Source organism: Folsomia candida, unplaced genomic scaffold (assembly GCF_002217175.1).
Source record: "Folsomia candida strain VU population unplaced genomic scaffold, ASM221717v1 Fcan01_Sc027, whole genome shotgun sequence".
In the NCBI taxonomy this organism is placed as follows: domain Eukaryota; kingdom Metazoa; phylum Arthropoda; class Collembola; order Entomobryomorpha; family Isotomidae; genus Folsomia; species Folsomia candida.
This window is the reverse complement of record NW_019091219.1, coordinates 819,415-835,053: the sequence shown is the minus strand read 5'-3', so window position 1 is coordinate 835,053 and position 15,639 is coordinate 819,415. Positions and strand designations below refer to the sequence as shown.

The 15,639-nt window shown below is 37.9% G+C and overlaps 1 protein-coding gene across 3 annotated transcripts; it reads left to right on the top strand.

The window, feature by feature from the left end:
• Positions 1-223: 223 nt before the first annotated feature.
• Positions 224-14,469, top strand: LOC110859597 (gastrula zinc finger protein XlCGF48.2). 3 transcript variants are annotated; one of them, XR_004837099.1, is made up of 10 exons: positions 226-900; positions 1,122-1,463; positions 1,524-1,562; positions 2,996-3,221; positions 3,581-3,736; positions 4,776-5,471; positions 10,438-10,707; positions 12,027-12,105; positions 12,816-13,394; positions 14,233-14,469. XR_004837099.1 is itself a non-coding variant. In XM_035859674.1 (9 exons), exons 2-9 carry the CDS (start codon positions 1,133-1,135, stop codon positions 12,953-12,955), a joined length of 1,932 nt encoding a protein of 643 aa, XP_035715567.1. In that variant the 5' UTR covers positions 224-900; positions 1,122-1,132; the 3' UTR covers positions 12,956-13,083. The 3 variants fall into 3 exon arrangements, 2 of the variants coding, with proteins under 2 accessions (XP_035715567.1, XP_035715566.1); XM_035859674.1 differs by lacking the exon at positions 14,233-14,469 and having other exon boundaries at positions 224-900; positions 12,027-12,100; positions 12,816-13,083; XM_035859673.1 differs by lacking the exon at positions 14,233-14,469 and having other exon boundaries at positions 12,816-13,500.
• The last annotated feature ends 1,170 nt before the right edge of the window (positions 14,470-15,639 follow it).

Below are 15,639 nucleotides of genomic sequence, written 5' to 3'. Positions count from 1 at the left end.
GGTAGGTGACACCTTTCTGGGTCGCCCTGGTCGCTTTTTGTCGTGGACAAAATTTTTATTCTTCCATTTCCAAACAGTTCTGCGGCTGCAGCCCAATTTTTGCACAATTTCTGTAGGTTTAAGCCCCTGCTGATGCAATGTTTGTATCTCAACGCTAAGATGCTCATGACTTACACGTTTAGTTGTTCCTCCCATGGTAAAAATTTGAAATAAATAACTTCACTGGTTCAAAAGTTCCAGCTGAATTTGTAACAACCACGCTCCAAAAAATGCATGGGATCGGACTTTATTAACACCCTTTATTAGACAAAGAGTCGATAAAGGTTCATAACCTTATCACTGATTCCCACTTAAATATTACACATCTACCTTATCTCAATGGTTTATCAATTACTCGATTATCAAGTGCAAGATTGGGCATACATATGTAAATAATTTCAGAAACATTTTCTAATTATTTATTTGTGCATTTTCTAAGAGCATGCACAAATGTGTGCTACTGCCAAGAGATAAGCGTGGTAAAATTATTAATAAAATTATTATAAATATCTACACGAATTCAATTACTTCTCAAAATCACTGGACCGACAATATAAATGTTCAGTTTGGGTATGAAAACTATAATTGGTTAATAATTAATTCACGAGTTTATTTAAGTTACTTCAAGTTTTGAACATATGCACATTTTTTTGTATGCACATTAGACGAGTTTTCATGAAACTTTGCTTTGTTTCGTGGAGTAATTTTGAGACTCTTTTTACGCACGAGTTTGACTTCAGCTGCTCAACTTTGTATGTATTCACTCAATTTTGTAAAAATAAAACTTTCCAAAAATAAAACTTGGGGCTGGATTTTCCCATCTACAAATTTAATTTAGAAACAATTAACGTCTTCTCAAGGGTAAAGTATTTATTTTTCGTACATAATTTGCAAGGAATTGGATACACGATTAATCGTGATTTTATCCTGAGTCTATTTGATTTGCCTATAAAATTAATTGTAAATCACACATTTTTACTAAAATTACACGATTAACTTTGCTATGCATAAGTTAATCTAGCTAAACTTGAATTATCTTCAAAATTAATTGTAAATTGCCTTTTTTTTAAAATAATTTCTAGACTAAATCGACATGTCCATGTGCCTCTTGTGTTTACAAATTATCGAAAAGGCTACGAAACCCCGGAAAAAAATCAGAATCGAAACAGTCTTCAAATTGCTGACGGTGTGTCATCACAATTCCAAATTTTCAACCCCTGAATTTGAGGGTGACGAGATGTGCGACTTTTGCAACGATTGTTATCCATTTTTCATCAAAATGGAAGAAATTAAGAGGCAAATTGCACTTCTGGAGGGGGAAATTTTGACGAAAATTTTGGATACTTCGTCCTCCTCCTCCCAGCCAAGAATTACAGGGAGGGAGAAAATTCTACAAATTCGCGACATGTTGCTAGAATTGACAGGTTACACGTTTTTAATTTAATTTTTGACGTTTTACATATTGGTTTTTTTCAATTAAACAGGACAAAATGTGGAACATTATGGGACAAATGTTGGTGCAGGTTGGGCACTTTTGAAAATTTAGTTGGTTAACAATTACTATGCAGAGAAGGCCAAATTACTTGGTCCAAGGACAGTATTTTGATCTCGGTTGTTGCGCCGTGGGTTGGATTTTTGAAGGTGTTACACCCACAAAAATGCGAAAATCTACAACAGTCATATGAAATTTCAGGTTTAGTGAGGAAAAAAATTAAGTTTTTATCGGTGTTCAGTTAGTCTACTTTTAGAAAATCGTTGTAAGAAATTGTACTTGGATACGGATTAATTTCGTATGACTAGGGTGACCATCCGTCCCGGTTTAGCCGGGACATGTCCCGCTTTTCAAACCCTGTCCCGGCGTCCCGAAAATGTCCCGGTTTTTTAAATCGTCGAGAAAAATTAAATTATTTCACTTTTTCATCAAAATATTGATGAAAAAGTACATTTTAGTACATAAATACTAGTGACATACATGTAATATTCATTTAATTTTCTTTCCTGGCCCATTCCCAAAATTCGGTGATATCTGAATCACCAAGCACTAGATATTATGGCAAAATTTTTCGCCAAGCACTAGATATTATGGCAAAATTTTTCGCCAAGCACTAGATATTATGGCAAAATTTTTTGGCCAAAAAATGTCCCGGTTTTAGTCAGGACAAATATGGTCACCCTACGTATGACGGTTGCATTCTGCATGCAGATTCTCGCCTTTTTGTGGGTTTAACACACCCGAAAATCCAAGCCATGGCAAGAAGAACGGAGATCCATATACTGTACTTACTAGGGATACTTTCGAGGTGATAGTCGGGTCCAGGGTACCAACTATGTTTTTTAAAATCTGCTAGGACCCTAGATGAATGGTCCATTCTTAGTTCCGTGTGAAACTCATATTTGGCGTCGTGCCGTGGCGCCAAATTCGGCAAATTTGAGTGTTTTTAATTTTGAAACCGCCAAAACTTTTGAAATCCTGGACGGATTTTAAAAATATTTGGCGAAAATCATGAGAAGGAGTTCAACCTTTGTATTCCATGAAATTGTTTCCAAAATTATCACTTTTAACTTTTCGCAAAATTTTGTAATTTTCTTATAAATGGGGGTCGTCGAAAGAATGCTAAAAATTTCTCCAAAATTATAATTTCCTTATTTTTTACTCGAAATCCTAAAATTTCGACTTTTGTGATCCTTTTAAGTATAAAATTTTGAAAATCCGACAAACTGCAAAAACTATGGTGGTTTGAAATTGGTCGAAAATGCAAAATTTTAAGTTTGGCGCCACGCTATGGCGAAAAATATGAGTTTTACACGGAACTAAGAATGGATCTTTCATCTAGGGTCCTAGTAGATTATAAAAAATATTGTGAGTACCCTGGACACGACTATCACCTCGAAAGTATCCCTAGTTAGACCAAATAATTTGGCCACCAACTTCCTAGTAAATTAGGACAAAATGCAGGAAATTTGGTACCAGACGACGACGAGGTTCAAGTCAAGGTAGAGGAAGAAGACCGGGGGGACCTCGGGGATGACCTCGGGGACCAACTATTTTACGACCATGACTATTCCGACCGCGAGCCTAGAATTGTAAAATCAGAGCAAGATTTAGACAACGCAGAAACTGATTTTTGTATCATTCCTACCCCTCAAACAAACTTGACACAACGTAAAGAAAATCCTAAATGGTATGTGCGACAATGACAAATGTTTGCTCATAATTTGTAATTAATTAGCTTATGAATTACCAATATTGCGCATGCAAGTAAGAAATATTGGGGGTCCTCAGACACACGAAAAAATCGTTCGAATTTCGCTTAGTTTTTCGCTTACTCCCTGATAAGCGAGCTCTGGGGTAAGCGACCAGAAACTCAACTCAGAAGTAGGGTTAGGGTCGCTTAGCTAAAGGCGGAACAAAATTTTAGAATTTTCATAATTTTTGCCATGCTATCGATAAGCGAAAATCGAAACGACGATTTTTTCGTGTGTCTGAGGAGGCCCATTATGATATGGACTATTAGCTAACTATAAATCTGTATACTTATAGCACCACGAAACGCAAAAGGGAATCAGAAACAAGTACGGAACGGGATAAACTGCAGCCCAAAAGTCGACCAATCCCTGATGTGCCAGCCCCAATCGGATCTTGTGTTATTCCCTCTCCACCAATGAACTTAACCAAAGGCAAACAAATTCCCAAACGGTATGAATCCATGAACTTGAAGTATTTACATAGATTCATAATTTGTAATTATTTAATTACCTTATTTACAATATTGCATATTGATTTAACACATATGAATCGTACCGATTAAATACTTTACAATGTAGGTCTCTCAACGTGTGTTCAAACGATCACAAGTTTGAAATTTGCGAATGACCATATCTCCCAATGGGAATGTCTGGCAGAGATATTTGCATCCGAATAGGTGCAAATTTGGAAAGTTTAAAAGTTGTGAAATATGTATATAGCGCACTTTCTCCTCTTCAGTGCAAATATCATAACCCGGCCAAACCTTGGGGGATAGTACCATTTGCAAGTTTCAGACTAAATTTGTCATCGGTTGACACTAATTTGACCCAAATCTGTGAGCATACGTCGGGAGACCTCCATTGTTAGTATGGATTAACAGGGTTGCAGAAATCTTATCTCTCCTTCAAAAATCTCATCTCACTGAGATACAATGAGAAATAGTGAGACATGGGAAATATGAGATATAGTGAGATTTATGAGCCATGCACTAGCATAGCGTCAGCTAGCGGAGGGGGTTATGAACTACAAGTTTATCTCATCATTTCTCACATTTCTCACTCTGCCCGAACCGAGATGATTGATATAAACCATTAAATCTCACTGACAATGGAGGTCTCCCAACGTACGCTCACAGATTTGGACCAAATTAGTGTCAATCGATCACAAATGTAATCAGTATGAAATTTGCAAATGGAACTATCTTCCAATGCACAGGCTTGGCGGAGATATTTGTATCCAAAGCAGGAAAAACGCGCAGCAAATTTGGAAAATGATGAACTTGTCAGCATTGTGGGTGCGTTTTCTGTTCGTTTTGTCCAAATATCTCCGCCAAACCTGCGCATTGGCAAATAGTTCCATTTGCAAATTTCATACTGATTACATTTGTGATCGATTGACACTAATTTGGTCCAAATCGGTGAGCATACGTTGGGAGACCTCCATTGTCAGTGATATATATCACTGATAACCCTGATTTGCATACGCCTAGCACCACGAAACGCAAGAGAGAAGATTCTCCAACAAGAACAATTTCGGAAGGGGATAAACCGCAGTCCGATCCGCAATCACCCCTCATAAACAAACAATCCGGTCCCCCCTCAGGGGTCGGAAGTCTTATCGCTTCCCCAAAAACGTCCAATCCAACGTCTTACTCTGGAAAATCTACGCCTACGAATTTGACTCCCTCCTCCTCCACTGTCCACAAATGTCCCGTGTGTCCCAAATTATTCACGAATGAGTCTGCCCTTACCTCGCATGCGACCTACTGCTACCCCATCCCCTGCCTCGCACCCTCCTGCAGCGCCATATTTGGTTCGAGGAAAGCGCGGGACGCCCACGTGAAGACGACACACGAAGGCCTGGCCTCTTTCCAGTGTCGAATTTGCAAAACCAAACACTGGCAGCTGTACGACCTCGCGACGCACATGGTGATGCGGCACGAAAACGGGGAGAAGAAATTGGCCTGCGGTAAATGTGATAAGCGCTTCTGTCTCGAGGAAAACTTGGCGCGACATGTGAACCTGCACGAGGTCGAGGGGGCGAAACCGTTCGTTTGCGACTTGTGTGATAACCGGTTTGAAAGCGAGACACGTCTTAAGACACATTTGGCGTCGGCAATGCACTCGAACCCGTTCAATTGTACGGAATGCAAGCAATGGTTCAAGACCAGGGTGAAACTGGAAAGGTAAGTACTTATTTGGTTTTTCTTACGATGCGATGGTGTGAAGTGTAACACTCCGAATTGGTTGAAATTTAAGAAGACTTATTTTATTAAATCTTAGTACGTGGGTGTTTTATTATTAATTTTCAAAAGGTATGTTCCGCACTGTTTCTGACCAAACTTTTGATGAAATAACAAACTTCAAATACTTTTAGGATGCTGTGATTTTTTTCAGTTCTGTAGGTTAACATTAACACTAGCAATAACTCATTAAAATTTACCTCGAAAATATGCCAAAATTTACGACTTGATTTCATTATCATCCGAAAACCGTTTTCCCCTGATGTTTTTCTTTAAGTTTCGAAACGAATAATAATCACTAAGGGACAAGTCTGGACTGCACGGGGCGTGGTTTGTGCAGGTAAAGCGATTTTCGTCTGCACTAACCCTCGCAAAAAGCCAGGTATTAGGTGGCGCGTTGTCGTCTAAAAAAAGGCCAACTCTTTATTTTGACCCCACGTTTCTTTTCAACCGGAGGACGCAGCTCCTTCAGGGTTCCTGGATACACGGCCCCATTTATTGCAGTATTTCCAGCAATAAATTTTATAAGGAGGGGACCTATCCTTGAAAATGGTCATCATCAATTTTTTTGTCAGATTTTTGCACTTTTCAATTCACGGGCGGTGGCAACCCCTCGTGCTTCCAATGAGGGAATTATTATTTGGTCACCGGGTCATAATAGTAAACTCAGGTACCATATTTAGCTAATAAAATATTGAGCAGGTTCAAGTCTTCATTTAATAGGTTAAAATTTGCATTGCAAAAGTCGACTCGATCCTGTTCGTGAGATGCCGAAAGCAATTTTGGTACCCAACGGACGGAAACCATTTTCATACCTAAGTCTTCAGTTAACATGGAACAAATTGCTGGTTTTGGAACACCCATCTCATCTGCTATATAGGACAGTTTCAATCGCGGATCTCTCATTATTGGTTCCTCTAGTTTCCGGAGCCTTTCTGTGGAAGAAGCGGATTTTGAGCGTCCTTGCGACTTTTTGCCCGAGACCTCGTTTCGCCATCATTAAAAATTATTGACCCAATTGAATTTGTGTTTTGTGTTGGGCAGTTTTCATTGTACATTTTAAGCATTCAACCATAAATCTGCGACACGTATTGCCCATCCAGCATTAAAAATTAAATCACACTACGATATTTAATTTGCAAATCTAGCATTTTTTCCGTCGAGGTAAAGTTTGCCGATTTATTGCTAGTGTTTATGTTAACCCACAGAGTTGAAAAAAATCACAGCCTCCTAAATGTATTTGAAGTTTGTTATTTCATCACAATTTTGGTCAGAAACAGTGCGGAACATACCTTTTGAAAATTAATAATAAAACACCTACGTATATGGTGTATTCGCAGAGTATGTGTGAAAAAAATATGAAATATGGCTGAAATTTTGGAATTACATATGTGGCCCAAGTCAGTTTAAGCAACGTTTCTTGAGGCAGTTTGTGCGATGGTTGGAATTTGAGAAAATTTTTGGGGTCAAAGTTCAAAAAATGGGCGGTTTTGAGGAGCGGATGAAGGAGACCCCAGTCCCATTACCTTGAAATCGCGCGTTGTTCAACTTTGACCTCAAATATTTTGACTAATTCGAACCATCGCACAAACTGCCTGAAACGTTGGTTGTACTGATTTGGACCACCATCATTTTAAAATTTCAGCCAAATTGGAGGGTTACACTTCATTTCATCGCATTGTTAGATCAGTGGCGGCGGAAGCCGGGGTGGGGGACAGGTTTATATTTATATTATCCCGTCAGAAATTCAATCTTTCTCGTGTCACCAAGCTCATCCGATCCCTATCTCGCAATGCTAATGCCCCCAACTTCCGCCGCTACTGATCACATACTCTAGGATTACTCCGGCGTGTCACTTGATTTGAATGTTTTCAAGCGTTGGCGAGGTGGAAAGATATATTTAAAGTAGGAGGGGCACTGATCAGGAATCCGAGGATTACGATTGGATCGGATCATGTACACTTTTTCGCACACTCTTGGCAAACTGGTGAAGTCATACACATATACACTCCGTGATGGTATTGATTTGGTGTTAATGTCTCCCCGGGTTGATAATAGTTTGATTCCAAGTGGTGAGTTTTCATTAGAGGTGAGCTGGATCGTCATTTTTTGAGATCCAATCCGTCCAAATCCATTTCACCCAAAAAATTTCGCATCCAATCCATCCAAATCCATTTGGCCCAAAAAATTTGAGATCCAACCCATCCAAATCCAATTCACCCAAAATTTTTCAGATCCAATCCATCCAAATCCATTTGGCCCAAAAAATTTCAGATCCAATCCATCCAAATCCATTTGGCATAAAAAATTTCAGATCCAATTCATCCAAATCCAGTTGGATCGGATCAGGGCATGGATTATCCAAAGAGTTATATATATAAACTCATGGTTCGGAATAGATCTGATTAGACTGTATATGTGTCACAGTGTGTGCCATGCAACAAAAGTATGGCCCAGTTACTGTTAGATCGAAATTAAAAGATCACTTCCTGATATTATTTATGGTGATGAAATTGGGTTAAATTTAATGCACCACCGAATTAGTTGAAACTTGCCACAATTTTTAGCCGAATTTGCCACTGGATGAAAGTTTTCCAACTTTGGCCTTTTTAGCCACTAACTTAAATGGTGGTTACCACAAAATTAGATGAACTGCCATTAAGATATTGGATGACGTTAAATTTGGATATAGGATACAAATACAATGCACAACTTAACTCTCTAAATAATTATAATTTAATTATCCGGATATGTGTACATATATTTGCACAGCATATGCAACACACATATTAACTGACGTATATATTACCTTTGATATTATCTTAGGAATCAGCCAAAGTGTAAAAGACGAAATTGTTAAATTAGTAGAGTGGGGACTACTAAAACTAATGATTCTGACCGAGTTACGCATAATTGTCTCAACAGCTCAACAACTCAACTAAAAAGCTTTTTGGCCTATCATCGCTCACAAACCATCCACCAATTGTTTCCCTTGGAGGCCTCCAGGCACTGGCAAGCAACAATTCACAGATCACAAGTATCATTGATAAATCTGTAGTCCACTCAATGTTTAATTATAAGCACAAATGCTTTGGCATACTAGTGTCAACTTCAAGATTATTGACAATTACTGAGATGACTCGTTTGTCATCTCCTATATGTTAAGTCAAACCAAAGATTGATCGGAGCAGAGAGACCCTGCATATAAAAACCACAAAATATTTGTACAATTTCCAAATATTTACCTCAGACCGATGCTTTCAATTGGAATAATTCAAAGCCAAGCACCAGGTATAATACATCTAAAGATGAACCCAACGTTAGGCATTATTTTGCCTCTGTTTCACGCCAACCTTCTTTGAAAGAGGATGGTGTAAGAAGAAAATTTACAAATTGCGGATTACATTGCGGGTGAATACGGACAAGTCATCAACAATTTTCGATTCCTGCGTCGCCAGCGTCACAAGATTATGGATGGTTCACACCAATCAATGGACTAATTCTACATGTTCACGTCCCGCGTGTAAGAACACGTTTGGCATATAATTGGCTTAGCAATCCAGAATACGCTTTAGATGTTGGTCGACCGGAAGCTAAAAACGTTCCATTGGGTGAAAAAGCGCTCATTGTTATTTCAGTTGCATTTTAAAACGATATAGGGAAATAATTATAAATAAGTAACTCATAGTATTGTAAATTGTGCATTGTTTTTGTAACCTATATCCATATTTAACGTCATCAAATATCTTAATGGCAGCTCATCTAATTTTGTGGTATACACCATCTAAGTTGGTGGCTAAAAAGGCCAAAGTTAGAAAAATTTCATCCAGTGGCAAATTCGGCTAAAAATTGTGGCAAGTTTCAACTAATTCGGTGGTGCATTAAATTTAGCCCGACGAAATTTATCAATTTCGACCAAATCCAATCCACCCAGATCCAATCCATCCAAATCCAATTCACCCAAAATTTTTTAGATCCAATCCATCCAAATCCATTCGGCCGAAAAAATTTCAGATCAAATCCATCCAAATCCATTTGGCCCAAAAAATTTCAGATCCAATCCATCCAAATCCAGTTGGATTGGATCGGGCCATGCATTATCCAAAAAATGGAAATCTAGCTCACCTCTAGTTTTCATCACCACAACGGTGTAAATTTTTCGCTATGCGGTGTTGCCCGTTATCACTGCTCCGGTTAAGTCATATATGCACTCCGTTTGGTGATGATTCAATTAAGTTCAATACCATTTTGCTAAGAGTGCAGAAATCTCACTTGCCGTTCACAAATCTCATCTCACAATGGAGGCGCAAACCATGTTCAGCCAAGATAATTTTTTGACCTTATTAGTTTGAAAGAGCAGGTCTTTACAAACAACATTTGGATCGGCAATTGGGCAGATGCGCAAATTTCAGCACGTTATGGGCGCCGCAAGTTTGCAAAAACGCAGGATTTTTCGGGCAATGCCCAGCGGGAGCTAGACTTCGTGCGTTTTTGCGCACTTGCGGCGCCCATAACGTGCTGAAATTTGCGCATCTGCCCAAGTTCCGAACCAAATGTTGTTTGTAAAGACTTGCTCTTTCAAACTAATAAGGTCAAAAAATTATCTTCGCTGAACATGGTTTGCGCCTCCATTGTCAGTGAGAAATAGTGAGATTTATGAGAAATAGTGAGATATGAGAAATATGTGATTTATGAGAAATATCCTGTCGCCATCTAGCAGATTGCAATAAACTTGAGGGAATACGTGAATTTTCGATTAAAGAAATTTAGTTCATAATAATTTTCAAGTCGAAAAAATTGCGCATCAAATCATAAGAAATTCATTTTCATTCACTATCATAACATGAATGAAAATGAACAGGTATGATGATAAGCGTCTAACCTAACTTGATTTTCCCGCCTATTCCAGCCACCTGAGGTCCCACACGAAGCCAAGAACTGAGCAATGTCCTCACTGTGACTACAAAGCGGAGAAAAAGTACATCCTGTCCGTCCACGTGGCACGCGTCCACCCTTCCGGACCTGCCCGGCAGATTTGTCACATATGTGGGAAAGGGTTTCATCACCACGTGGACCTCAAGAACCACCTCGCCCGTCATCGTCAAAACGACGAGAAGTTCAAAAATGTGGAATGTGACACGCACATGCATGGCCAGGACGCCATCCTTTGTGAGGAATGGTAACTACATTTTTTCAGATAATGGGCATACTCACGACAACTTATTTCGCATCGCGACTCATTTAGCAAACTTGCCAAGATCAAAATATGTATTTGTGTCCCGGGGAGATTCGCAAAATATGACTTGGCAAATCTATTAACGTGCATTTGTATGCGGGGTTAGAGTTTGAATTGATGTGTCTCAACCTTCCCTTCTTCCATGTATTCAAATGGCGATTTTGAAACCTATTTATCTTCCTTGGTTTTGTACAATATGGTGATTTTAATGCACGTAAAAATCGCTAATTTTTATGTTTGCAAAGTTAGGAGTCTAGAATTTTGATTTTTTTCTTAAATGAGAAAATATTTAGTTTTACCGATTATTTTTCATCTATGTCACATCTATGTCCTCATGCAAGAAGAAAATCAAAATTGTATAGTCGTAACTTTGTAAATCTAAAAATTATCGATTTTTAGGTGCATTAAAATCTTCATATTGTAAAAAAACCACGGAGATGAATAAGTTTCAAAATCGCCATTTGAATATATGGAAGAAGGGAAAGATGAGACACAATAAACCGTAGTAACGTTAGAAGTAGCTCACCCTGTCATGATGATTAGACAGAACTTTGCATCAAAGGTGCGGAATAAGCCGGCAAAATAGATCATAAATCGTATATATTCTTGCACCCATGGTGCAACAAAAACGGCTAGCCGCAGCACCATTACTGCAGCATTAGCGACAATCCGGGATACATAATTTTGAAAACTTTGTCAAAATTGTATGATCATTTCTCCCGGATATTTTGCACTATTGGTGCGTTTTGCATCCCTTCTCCCAATTATTTCGCATCATTTTGTGTCACCGATTATTAGATACTAACACTGCTATTAATTTATCAAAAATACACCTGGTACATTTTAATTAGCATCAATTGATACAAAAAGGTCGTTAACAGACAGAGGGACGGACGGACGGACAAGAGGAACTCAATAGCTCTCGTGCTACGCAGGGTGAGCTAATAATTCAAATTAAAAATCGGCATACTGGGGCATAAAATGCCACCTTAAAAACACCTACCTATTTTGACCCTGTTTCCATGGATTTCTGTAATTTCTCTTGATGGAGAAGTTGTGGTTGCGTTTGCGAAATGAGAACATGCCCATTTGCTGGGTAAATTTGCGAAAAAAATCCCAAGGTTTTCCAGCAAAATTTTTGCGAAATCTCGTAAATTATGTTGATGTGCTTAATTTAGCGAGATATGCGAAAGTTGACGTGAGTACGCTCAATAAATTTTGTAAAAGGCATACATAATTAGGACGTTTTAATTCTGAATAAGCGGAACAACTTTAACAAATCCGGAGGAACTTGAAACCCACAAGAAAGTCCATACGGTTGAAAAAAGGCACAAATGTGAGGTAAAATTTCGAATGAAATAATCTAGAATGTAAAAACTTAATTTTAACGTTTGTACATTTTGGAAAAATATAAATAGGTGTGTACTGTCCTCGCATTTAGGCGGTGCACCCTAAAATAACGCGTCAAAATATGCAAATGAGGTTCACATCCCAAATGCTGGGATAATAGTCAGTTTTTGTAATTTTAATTTTTGTCAAAATTAGCGACTAATTAAAATTATCGTCAAGGACCATTTGTGTATTCGTACATATTATAAGTATGCCAAAATCGGCTCTTAAAGTTACCATTAATGAAATTTATGAACAACTCTTCTTCAAATTTTTTGAAATTGTATGTAGTACCAGAAAAATTAAAAATATGCAAGAAAACTGAGAATCTTTTATTTCGAAATTGTATGTACCATAAATAAGAAAGAGTAAAATTTACTCAAGGTTGTGTAAAAAAGAGGATGACACAACCAAAAGGTTACATAAATTGGTCCAAAGTTGTGCAAAATTTGTCGAAAGTTGTGTCAAATTTAAATTTTGTACAAAGTTGGACTAATTTTACCTTCTAATTGTGTCATCCTCTTTTTTACCAAACCCTGAATAAATTTTACTCTTTTTTATTTCATTCTAAAATAATTTTTTACAAGATAATTTTTAATTGATAATTTTTGTAATTATGTGGGAAATTTCATTTTCGTTTCTAAAATTGTACTTGTTCTTAGGTTTGTGGGGCTGGTTTTCTCAACACGATGAGTCTCAAGACCCACATAAGAAGTCACGCGGGTGTGGGCCCATTTCTCTGCCCCCACTGCGATCAGACTTTCAAATCGAGGGGGAAGAGGAACTGGCATGTCAAGCTTAGCCACCCACCAGGGGTTTGTACCACCCCTCCCCCCAGAAATCCCAGAAGACAGTTGGGGAACAAACAAGTAGAAGTTATCCACAATGAAATGACACCTAAATCAGAGCTGTTTAATTAGTCACATTTCTAATTTATTAGTAATTGGTAATTTGCAAGAAAATATTTTGTCTAATTAATTGGTAATTAGAAATTAAACAGAAGTTGCTAACTAATTAGCTAATTAATTGAAATATTTACCAATTGATTTATTGATTTTAGTGATTTTATAATTAATTAGCAATTAGAATTAGCTTTGGTAGTATTAATTAGGTATGGAATTAGCGCACGTACCAATAGACGTATGTATGTATTAATGGTCATTTTCCATATACTGATCAATGTTAGAAAGTGGATTTATCGTGTTTTTTGTTCTTGATCGATCCAACTACCCGTCGAAACCGTAAGACCTATCTGAGTAACAATAATGAAAACCGGAATCACTTCACACAAAGCAAAATTTGATTTGGATAAGATTCTCAGCGTTTGTAGAGCTGATTTTTATGAGTTCAACGGCACCAATAATTTGGAATTACTCCGCCCCCTCGCTGAGTGGGAGGAGCCCAAAGTTGGAAAAATTCGCTCCGTCTGCGATTTTTAGCGCAAAGGCGGGTCAATATTTTTGAAAACGGTTTTCACCAAAAGTTTCCTAATTTTGTTCCCTACAACCGTTTTTGACCGTTTTCTGAAATTCTTTAAAAGAACTTTTATGATGTGGACCTTAAAGGTAAAATAGGTCAAATCTCACATTACCCCATAAATGGGGTATCACTGGAAAGATCTCGGCGGGAGGATTCGGAATATATATACTTTGTCTGGTGTATGACCACTCCCTGATGTTCCAGACACAGAAGAATATTTTTAAGTTCTAGCCTATGTATTGCTGTGTTAGCTCCCAATCTACCGCTGTGGTAAGTTCTGGATGCACGAAATCGTGACATTTGTTTTGCGAATTTCAAAAAACGGTCAAAAACGGTTGTAGGGAACAAAATTAGGAAACTTTTGGTGAAGACCGCTTTCAAAAATATTGACCCGCCTTTGCGCTAAAAATCGCAGACGTAGCGAATTTTTCCAACATTGGGGTCCTCCCACTCAGCGAGGGGGCGGAGTAATTCCAAATAATTGGTGCCGTTGAACTCATACAAATTAGCTCTACAAACGCTGAGAATCTTATACAAATCAAATTTTGCTTTGTGTGAAGTGATTCCGGTTTTCATTATTGTTACTCATGTATGCCTCAGGAAAGTTAAAGATGATATTTGTTAAAAATTATTTAAAAAATAACAATACTTTTACCAAAGAAAGTAAAAACGAGGTAGTACATAAATATTTATTTCAATTAAAAAGTACAGTCATCAATAATTTTAAAACAAACAATTCCCAGAGCGACCATTTACAAACTTTTGAACTATTATGACGAACATAATGACGTTGATTGTTATCCAATTTATGAAAAAATTATAAAAAATTGAAAAAAATTTCAAATCAGAAAGTGGAGAAAGTCAGAAAAACGTTTTGCACGAATGACTGGCGGAAGCTGCAGCTAAAGCACTCAAAATTCCCAGGAAAAATTCTCAAAATTCCCTATACAGCATTAAAATTATGTATCTACGCTTTAACGCTTGCATAATGCAAAAAGTGCCTGAATACAATAAAGTTCAAGGTCTGACGTTAAAAGTAGGTCTGAATATGTGCAAAAAATTGTTCCGCCATGAAATCGGAGGGTTACACTTCACCCCATCGCATTGTAAGTTTGTTTAAAACTGAACTATGATATAAAATTTAATATAAAATATAATATAGCTATTTAAAAAATACTTCCCTTTTTCAAATTCACTGTTCTATTACCTGGAGTACCTTGCGTGGACGCTCAATTTCAAAATGCACATCGCCAAATAAGTCAAAGCATTTGGTAATTCATTCCACGAGTTTTTCGTCAATAAAAAGGTATACACGAGATATGAGGCCAGCATTAAAAGAGCAAATTCCAGTCCAATCCCGTCTCTAGCTACAGCAAGCAAATAAGTGGAGCCTTCCTCTTGTGGGAGTCCAGTGATAAAACTAAGTCCTTCCGGTATTAGGGCGACGGTGGGTGTCGAGATCTCAGCTCTGTCCAAAGTCAACGTTAGCCATGGAGTGATGTGACAATCTTGATGAGAAGATTCCCGTCCATCTCCCTGTCGTGGGGTCCTTTTTCCCATAAGAGTCGAATATTACGGGGGTCAGCGTGACATTCAGTTTCATGCAGAGAGACAATACTGGTGCTAAAACATAGTGTTTATCAGTCCCGTGTTTTCTGAAATATACATATATATTTTCAGGTAGAACGAAATCTTTAAGTATTTGATAAAATCGCTAGGTGGCCTGAGTCAAACCGACAACCTTTCATTCTGATCACTAATCGGTTTCCACTTCTCCACAAAGCCCTGTGAATGGCTGGTGTAGTTTTTCTTATCCTACCGATTAGTGATCAGAACGAAGGGTTGTCGGTTTAATTCAGGCCACCTCACGATTTTTTTTCAAATGCTTGGTTCAATTGGCTTCTCAAGATGAAAATGAGTTTCCTTCTAATCTTCCTCACCACTCTGTACAGAGACTATCAAAAGCTTGATAACTACCGGACCGAAGGCTTGTATAGTTTCGTCTTA

Coding starts and splice junctions, on each gene's coding strand:
- LOC110859597 (XM_035859673.1), top strand. CDS start 1,133: ATGTCCATGTGCCTCTTGTGTTTACAAATTATCGAAAAGGCTACGAAA. Junction 1,563..2,995: donor TGGGACAAATGTTGGTGCAG/GTTGGGCACTTT, acceptor GACAAAATGCAG/GAAATTTGGTACCAGACGAC. Junction 10,708..12,026: donor GCCATCCTTTGTGAGGAATG/GTAACTACATTT, acceptor ATTCTGAATAAG/CGGAACAACTTTAACAAATC.